This window comes from Arachis ipaensis, chromosome B05, assembly GCF_000816755.2.
Source record: "Arachis ipaensis cultivar K30076 chromosome B05, Araip1.1, whole genome shotgun sequence".
NCBI lineage: Eukaryota > Viridiplantae > Streptophyta > Magnoliopsida > Fabales > Fabaceae > Arachis > Arachis ipaensis.
The window spans coordinates 1114089-1124204 of NC_029789.2; the positions used below are offsets into that span (position 1 = coordinate 1114089).

A 10116-nucleotide genomic window follows, 5' to 3' on the forward strand; every position below is an offset into this window, starting at 1 on the left:
GACGCAGCGAGATGAAGAGAGAGCCAAATCTTACTTTGACCAGGCCGTTTACGCTGCTCCTGATGATTGGTACTTCCTCCATCTTTTCTTAATAATAATAATAAATCACATAGTAAAGTAATTAGTAATTACAACAATAATTGATATTTTTTTATGTGCAGCACGGTGCTGGGATCCTATGCGCACTTCATGTGGGAAGCAGAGGAAGAAGAGGAGGAGGAGGAGGAAGTTAATGGCTGTGTTTTAAAGTGATTTTTGGTATTTAGAGGTTGTAGAGAGTGCTATATTTTCTATAAATGGCATTTGAATCTGAAAGTTACAGAATAAGGATCGTTGTTGTTTGATATGTCTAACCGGAAATAGCTCCAAGTTATAGAATATCAGAGACTGAAAAGTAAATGGCTGCCTCTGTCCCTTCACCCTTCTCCTCCGTTCTTGCCACTTCCGGAGACTGTAACATTCTAATATAACTTTGTAGATCCCGCTTAAATTATGTATGATAGATATTATTGGGATAGACATAGACTTGTAAAATTTTGTTAATGCAATTAATAATAGTGCTAATCGTTTTTACCCAGCATTATCTTTCCATATCTTCATAATCAATAGTAACGCAGATCTTTTATCTTCTTCTGAGATAATTTTTAGCTAAATCTTAGATTAGTTGTGGACTCTACGTTTATAGTACTCGTTTACTATGTAGCTTTAGATCTGAAAATTAGTATAAAATGGATACTGAATAAATTAGTTGGTAAACTCATCCGCTATTAGGCCATTACTCTTCTAAAACAAACAGAGAGAGATACCTTAACCTTTTTGTACCAAAATTGGTTTTGAGTTTCTTTATCCGTTGTTACTTTTCAATTTGCTTCACTTTATTCACTCCTCCTTTTAAGTTTTAATATTAAGATTAAAGCTCAATTCGTCAATATTAATCAATTCCCCGATTAAACTACAGTCTCCAAAAGTATATTTAGATTAGTGTTAAGCCGCTTATCTCACCGATAGACTGATAGAGATAACCACATGCCGGCTAATTAAAATTAGCACAATCCAATCAGGGATTATCTTTTTGTTAATTGCACAGTAAGCAATCTCATCACAACTAACTATACATCATGCTCACTTTCACTGTTCCATTAGAAAAATATCTTAAGTGGGTTTATGAATTAGAGTGAACTCTTGTTCTACAAACAAACAAAGTATTGTTGTTCAATCCTTCAATTGGATTTGCAACATGTCATTTCATGTGGGGAAGAGGAATATCATAATCTACTTAATGTAATGGACGACAACGCACCTGGTTTTCTCTTATACGCTATATGATTAACAATTTAAACACATAATTGAAGGAAAATAAAAAATAAAAAAACCATATGCTTCAATGTGATAATATCTACTTCTATTGATTACACTAAGATCTTATTTTGTTTTTGTTTTATAATGTGATAATATCACACCTGCTTCAGCGAATGAGAAGACAAATTTATGGAGGCCACAGAAAAGAAAAAAATGTCAAAAATATCAATTTTGATTACATGCAATCATTTAGCTCCCATTTATGATCCCTGCTGGAGGATGAAAGCTACCTTCTTTTACATGCTAGATACATTAAAAGCACCATCGCTCTCCGGTTGAATGAAACTCTTAATTTTATATAACACGAACAATGAATATTGATGTAATCACTCATTACAAGTTTGTTTAAATATTGCCGAAAATATATAAAAATAAAAGAAAAATAAAAAAATGACGGAATAGTATATAAATTATGTAGGCTAAGTTTAAATGAAGTAAGCTAAGTTTATAAAATTATGTCTTTCTTTTAACATACCACTCATCACATCAAACATGCACGAACTTTGTTATGTCTTAATCTAGTTGTTTAATGCTCTTGTTTACTCAATTTTGATACACAGCTGGCCTAATTGTACCACAATTTCATTATGAAGGACCACTATTTTTTTTCCTGAACTACTGTTTGTTGATTCCTCTCTTAAGTCGTACTCTTGGTATTGATTTGAAGATGTTTTTATACCAATATATTGAAGTACTCGTTATTCGTTGATCAAATTCTAATCCAATTTATATTTCTAATACTTATCAAATTTGAATTAGCCACCGCAGACAATCAGAGCAAGAAGCAAGAAGGAGGCAGAGAGGATTGTCCAATTTATTAAACTCGTAATTTTTTTTTTTTCATTGAATTGGATTGTCGGATAATATTCGATAAAATCCAACAAAATCCGGTTTACAGATTAGGTCACCAAATTCACATGATTATTATCTAGTTGGAGATTTGTAGGATCATTGTCCTTGTGTGATGTTTTAATTTCAAAATGATTAACCGGATTAAGGACCTCTATTTAGAGGCTTATGGTTGCAACTTCTTTTGGATTAGGCAACATTGTGAGTCGTAATGTTATTTCGACAATCTTACTAGTGTTTAAAGGTTGGAGTGATTTTGAAAAAGTAATTTATTTAGTTTGAGTTTTTATTTCTGGTTTTGGAAAATGCTACGTTTAAAATTCATCTTTAATCAAACTTTTAATTCAAATAATATTATTTAATTAAATTTTAATTAAAATATATTTCTTATAGATAAATATATTGATAATTAATATTAATTTAAATTTTAAATATTAGAATTTTTCTAATTTCTTACCCATTTTATAAAATAATTACTTTATCATTTCTCCGTGTACGTTCTTCTCTCTCGTACATTCTTTTTTTCTTCTCTCTTTTACGTTCGTGTTTTTCACAAAATTTTTCATAAAAGAATACTACTCCTTTGCTAGTAAATTTACTAGTTCATACTTAATATTTTATTATTATTATTAGATGAGTCGTACTATTTTGTTTCTATTTGACTCGAGTAATTATGCATGCTAACTCAAAACTCATTCATCATCAATGTTGAATGAAATTTTAAAAAAATTATATCAATATTTGAATTAAACAATAAATGAATTATCAGTCTATACATCAATATTCTTTTCTTCTTTTTCCCTTTCTTTTTTCTTTCTTTCTTTTGTTCTTTTAATATTTATCTCTAGAATGATTAGAGAAGACTACCAACAAAAAATTATTTAACCGAATTAAAGATAAATAAAAAAGTAATTACACATCTAAAATTATTAAGTTATCCAAAAAATATTTTTAAAACACATCCAAAATCATAAATCTAAAATTTAAATTTAAACATTAAAAATAAAATTAATTTTTTATATCTTATTCGATTAAAACTCATCTAATATTTCTTTTTTTTAATAGTTAGAATTTTTTGTTACTTATTTGAATATTAACGCTTTAAAAATTATTAAAACGTATATAAAAATTTATTTTTGTTTTCAATTGTAACACATCTAAAATTATTAAGTGATACACAAAATATTTATGAAACACATCCAAAATCATAAATAAAAAATTTAAATTTAAACGTTAAATATAAAATTAATATTTTTTATATCTTATTCGATAAAATTAATCTAATATTTCTTATTTTTTTATTATTAGTTGAATTTTATGGTTACTTATTTGAACATTAACGCTTTTAAAATGATTAAAATGTATATTTGTAAAAATTGATTAATTTTTTCAATTATTAGACATTTAAAATTATTGACTTATATACAAAATATGTTTGAAACACATCCAAAATTATAAATCTAAAATTTAAATTTAAACGTTAAAAATAAAATTAAGTTTTTTTATAGCTTATTCGATAAAAACGTATCTAATATTCTTATTTTTTTTATTAATTTTTTTAGATTATTAAATTTTAGATATGTTTGTTTCAATTTTTTTAATTATTGTAATAAAAAACTGAATAAAGTATCACTTTTAAGGGATATCTAGTCGTACTTTTTTTTATACTTATTTTAAAAAATCCAGCTATTCAACTATTAGTGGCAGAGAGTTACCATTTGTGGATTGAAGAGTAAATCCTCATAATAGTCCCTGAGATTTGCGTAAATACTCAATGTAGTTCTCAAGATCTCGATTTTTCTATTGTAGTCCTCCAGATAGAGCTCCGAGTATTCATAATGATTCCTAGACATATTTCTGGTGATGAGTCATCACCGGAGCGCTGACGTGGCCACATTTTACCACGCTGGAGGGTTCCAACGGCTAGCTGAGCTAGCTCATTTCTAATTTATACCTATGTTGGTCCCTCCTACTATATTTAATCCTAAATCCCTAAATTTTCATAAATTTTATCTCTTCTTCTTGTTTATCGCTCTCTTCTCATTCTTCCGTCTGAGGCTCTTACTCATTTCTACTTCTCACCTTCCAACATGCAAAAAATATGTATTGGGCATTTACAATGTAATATCTATTTGTCTTCTCATAGTAGTTTAAATCATCGATGGATGATATTATTATTAACAACAGCAATGACATAAATGATAATTTAGTAACAGTGTTATATATAAAGAGAAATGTTATTAACAAGGAGGAAAGGATATTGCAATAGGCCTCGAGTCCTCAATAAAAAAGAAAAGCATAGCTCAACAATATTAGAAATATCCAAAAACAAATAAAATCAGTTGACAAAGGTTTTTTGCCCTGAAGTCAGAATCTTGAAATGCAATTGAGCATGTCATTTCAGTAACGCCAAAGGTTATTAACAGTGACATGTGAATATTCAATTCTTTCTCCCTATCTTAATTATAATAAATAAATAAATAAATTCTATATGTTCTCATATTTATTCAGTATACCAATTCTGAATTGCTTTTACAAACTTACTATTCAAATATTTACTCTCTTTTTCTTTTTCTCTTTTAAGGTTACTATATTAAATATGTACCATTCACATCAAACCATCACGCTTCTTATTTTAACATCAAAATTTATTGTTAATACATTAAATTCACAAGTAGAACAACTGTACCGGACCAAGTAGCTACATGAAGTAAATGTACTTTAATTTGGTTCAAGGCCGAGAACTTCAGACCAGTCATATCCAAAACCTTTACACATGTGGTGATAGGTTCTCCATGTTTCTTTGATGAAGAAGGCTACAGACAAATATGGTTAAAAACTCAGAATAAAATGGCAGAAGCTAAACTACCAAATTAATCTTAGAAGAATCCAAAGAATAATACTCACCAAGACCACACGATCACAATATTCATTGATTTGAATGTGAGATTGACCATAATAATGAACCTGCGGATCATACAAGATCAGGATACACAGTTAGAAGTCAAATAGTACCCCCCAACAGACCAATATTTCTCTTCCTTTCTCTAATAAATTTAACTTACAAGATGATTTGTCAAATGTGCTAAGCCCAACACCAATTGCAAAGATAGGAAGATCCTGAAATTAATCACAAAAAAAGAGAAAGGAAAAAAAAAGAAACAGAAACAAGACAATTATATATAACATAACTTGCACATGTTGACAAGAAAATACATTCAGAAGTGACCGAGATGACATGGGATACCAACAAAAAAAAGATTGTTTCAAAATGAACACCTCTCTTGAGTAACCTGACAATCATATTAGTTGTGACTCGCGAATTGATCTGTATAAATCAGGCGGGACTATTGGTTTCTGAAAATGAAACATCATCGAGAATAATAACCAAGTAAAAATTCATAGCTATTTGTTAAAAAATAATCCTTCAAGCATTGATTGAACCCTTTCCTACTAAATCAATACAAATTATAAATCTCACCAAAAAGCATGCAGGAGAATAGCAACACTAATTAGTTAACAACATGAATGAAACATTCAAAATTACTTTAACTATCATGATTCCAAATGGCTACACTAGACACAATCCACCGAAAAGGAACTAATAGAGAATAATTTACACAGCCACACAGTATATAATGAATAATTCAAAATGTTAAAATCATATCAGAATAAGTATCTAGAAACAATAGATAAAAAAAGATAAAAAAAAATGGATTACCTAAAAGGTTTTCTGCAATGGCTCCTTAACTAAGCATAATTACAAAAAGAGAAAAGAAGCAATTTTTTAACATGAGCATAAAAAAAAAGGGGAAAAAGGTGAGACCCAGATGAGAAAAAAGAGCAAGGATTAAGAGAGAGATGAAAAAGGTGAGACCTTGATCCATGAGAGATTTGAGGTTGTTGAGGGCATCTTGGGAAACATCCCCCGTTCTGGAAAAATGAGAAAACCTCAACCACACTAACAACTTGCATATCATGAAGAACCAACACTATATTAAAAACCCAAGGTAAAAAGAAAATGTTACTTTGAGTCTGATCACAAAGTCAAAACCTCGTGCTTTTGGTAGAGGAGGGAAGAACGAAAAGAGTTTTCAATTGGATTACTTCTTCTCTCAACTTTTTCAACCCAGCAAATAGAATCTTACGGTAGCGCCATTGATGAAGAGATGAAGATGAAGTGAGAGGGTAGAAGAAGAAGTGACGAAGATGAAGTGTTTATATTAGAGACAACCGTTTTTCTAAATAACATCTAAACGGCGTCGTTATTTGTACTCAAGAGCGCCAAACCAAAACGACGACGTTTTGGAGCCCTCCAGCGTGGCAAAATATGGCCACGTCAGCGCTCCGGTAATGACTCATCACCAGAAATATGCCCAGGACTATTATGAGTACTCGGAGCTCTATCTGAAAGACTACAATAAAAAAATCGGGATCTTGAGAACTACATTGAGTATTCACGCGAATCTCAATGACTACTATGAGAATTTACTTGTGGATTGAGAGTAATTGTTACTACTTACTAGATTGGGCATTATCCCGAAGAAGGTTGTTAAGAGTTACTTTTTTCAGTCTCCACCATGTGTGGTTGTAAAACAAAATGTTCAAAGTATATGTTGATCATGTTACCATTCTTTCTACAAACCTTACACATTGCCAACAAATAAGCATCCAAGTCCAACCTCTTCAACCTGAAGTCAAGAGATAATCTAAGAACTTTTTTACCATTAATGATTTAATTCTCAATCTTGGCATATTCCAACTCCTTGTAATACCCTTTTAAGAGTGTCTCCTTCAACCCTATTAATACTTGTGTGATATATCTTGTTCATACATAGTTAATTCTCTTTTGTCAATTTTCCACTTTCTAGCATAGTGTAAAACAAAAGTTATAAGAGGACCCCTATATGCAAACTCACCAACACTTCAGAGATATACACTTACATTTTAATCACAACATATATCCTTTTGTGCAAAAACATTGGTGATTGATCTCCTGCATTTGAATACATCACACATGTAAGTTTATGAAGTATCTTTTGAAGTGCCATAATTTTATAGTTGAAAGAGTACTCTTCATGGTACATTCAAATTAAATTTTTATTTAAATAGTTACAAATTATGTTTTGAATAATTTTTACTCATTGATTATTTGTGAGGAATTAATTCTTAAATCTTCATGTTGTTTAAGAAGCTGACTAAAAAAAACATGAGTTTAGTAGGATGATTAGATCAGCGTCTGAACTATTCATTTTGAAAACAAACTTATAAGTTATAATAGTGACACAAAGTTAAATTGGAATCAAGAAAAAATTAAGCTGAACTTATTATTAGTAGGGGTGAGCACGAGTAGCGGGTACCTGATTCGTCCGAATTCGAATCGAATCAATTAAATTGGTTCTGGAATTAACGGGTAATCGGGTCCAACCCGAACTAAACCGATGATTTTTGTTAGTGATTGGTTCGGGTATCGATTCTGGGGGTGCAGAATCCGAACCAACCCGCGAACCCGATCATATATTAATTAAATAAAAAAAAAATATATATATGACTTTTTTATTAGACAAAAATAATCACTATTAATATGTTTGGATTTTAATGAGTTTAGTTTTTAATGTATTTGGTATTTAACATGTTTGGATTATTTCTATTGATGTTACATATTTATTGTACTTGTTGAATTTTTAAGAAAAAAATTTGATTTTTTTTTTATGAATTTTAAAGTCATCGGGTACCCAATTACCCGAACCGAACAATCCGTTCTTAATCGGTTTGGTTTGGTTCGAATACATGTACCAAAAAACACAAATCCAAACCAAACCAAACCAATTACATTTTGATCGATTCGATTCTAATTTTACCATAAATCCGAACCAAACCGACCCGTGCTCACCCCTATTTAGTGATCAGTTCAATAGTCCTCTTAAATAAGTGTCGAGAGTTCGAATTCCACCTTATAATGCAGCAACCTATTAACTAGCAACAAACAGTTTAAATTTGCGCTATATTAGTCTTTGACCTGTCGTACTAAAAGATACTATAAAAAAAAATAGAAAAAAAAAGTACAACCATAAAGACTCATATTGAAGAGGGTAATAAGGTGCACCAACCATAAAAGTACAACATTATTATAGACATCAGCTTTAACCCTGATATATTTTACTTTCTTGTTAAGCCATGATTTTATCATACTAATACATACAAATAATTGTAAAATAATTATTACAATGGTTATAAATAATTAATTAGAGCAACGGGTAAGACTCTAAACAATTAATCAATTTACTCCATTGTAAAATTTTAAAGTTGTATTTGTTTACTGTCAATAATAAAAGCCACATTTCCACAAACATATACCCATGAATGCATGTTTTGATTGTAAATACATTTCTTATTATTGAAAAATTGTAATATGAAAAAATCTCATATTTAATATCTATATATATCNTGTTTGGATTATTTCTATTGATGTTACATGTTTATTGTACTTGTTGAATTTTTAAGATAAAAATTTAGTTTTTTTTATGAAGTTCAAAATCATCTGACCCAATTACCCGAACCGAACCAATCCGTTCTTAATCGGTTTGGTTTGATTCGGGTACATGTACCAAAAAATACAAATTCAAACCAAATCAAACCAATTATATTCTGATCAGTTCAGTTCTATTTTAATCATAAATCCAAACCAAACTGACCCGTGCTCAACCCTAATTATTAGTTCACATATAATATATAATCCATGACTTCTACTACAATACATTTTTTGAGCTGGCTTTTCCTATTTGTGTATAAACTGTTAATAACTAATTAACCATTAAGAATTAATAATTCTATAATAAAGACTAGTTTTTACACCTTTCTCCTTGTTAAATTAGAGTCCAGTTCTAGGGTTTCTTTCTGCCACCCAAACCCGAATTTCGACTCAGTGTATTCTCCAATTCAAACAATGGGCAAAAAGAAACCAAAGGACCCTCCACAAACCGACTTAGCTTCGCCCCATGCCGCCGCCGGCATTTTCTCCTCGCTCTTTGCCGACGCACCGGAAGCAAGCACCGCCCTCGCTTCCTTATTCTCCGACGACAACCCCTTTCGGAGAAAGCCCACTCAACCTTCTCAGGAATCAAACGAACAAACTCGAATCCCTAACAATGTCGGATCCGCACAACACGACACCGGCGAGGAGAAGAGGAAAAGGAAAACCTTAGAGGAGAATCCCTCCGCCGATTCCGCAATCGAAGCTTCTGGGAAGAAGAGGAAGTACCACGAGTCAATTGAAGAGGCCAAAGGCTCTGACTTGGCAATTGAAAAGAACGATGCGGGGAAGGAGAAGAAGAAGAAGAAGAAGAGGAAAAGAGAGGAGCTTGAGAAGGAGTGGGAGGAGAGGAAGTACGGTGCGGTGGTGGATGAAGAAAAAGAAGCGTCTTTGTTGGAGAACGGAAAAGTTGGGAACAAGAGGAAGTTGCTGCATGACCCTGCTGATATGATGGTATCGAAGGAAGGGTTTGATGATGAGGAGAAGCTCTTGAGAACGGTATTCGTTGGAAATTTGCCTCTCAAGGTGAAGAAGAAGACCCTGCTCAAAGAGTTCAAGAAGTTCGGTGAGGTTGAATCCGTGAGGATTCGTTCTGTTCCGATACAAGACGTAGGTTTTCTTATCTTTTGGGTGTTCTTTCAAGATTTAAATGCTTTTTTTTTTTATCCTTTTTCAATTTGGTATCTGAGTTAACGTTGTACTATTTTGTATTGAACAGACTAAAAAGCCTAGGAAGGGTGCTATCCTTGCGAAGAAAATCAATGATGCTGCTGATAGGTATTCGAGCTGGACTAAACTGAACAATTTACCAAGCTGCAATTTCAATTGCAATATTGTATTGGTGCTAATTTGTAGAAAATGCAGATCTTTTATAA

The 10116-nt window shown here is 31.3% G+C and overlaps 2 protein-coding genes across 3 annotated transcripts in view; both read left to right on the forward strand.

Moving 5' to 3' along the window:
• The window catches only part of LOC107642331, a gene marked incomplete in the record, with an annotated part of 1704 nt that extends 1124 nt beyond the window's left edge, over positions 1-580 (forward strand). Inside the window, 2 exon segments of the mRNA XM_016345645.2 lie at positions 1-69; positions 162-580. Coding sequence (XP_016201131.1) covers positions 1-69; positions 162-252 — 160 coding nt within the window.
• Positions 9053-10116, forward strand: part of LOC107642332 (RNA-binding protein 34) — a 3810-nt gene continuing 2746 nt past the window's right edge. The window contains exons 1-2 of one of the 2 annotated variants that reach the window (XM_021122752.1): positions 9053-9850; positions 9960-10018. In XM_021122752.1, the coding sequence (XP_020978411.1) occupies positions 9155-9850; positions 9960-10018 (755 nt within the window). In that variant the 5' untranslated portion in view covers positions 9053-9154. The remainder of the gene's footprint in view (positions 9851-9959; positions 10019-10116) is intronic. The other variant, XM_016345646.2, reaches the window with a different exon arrangement.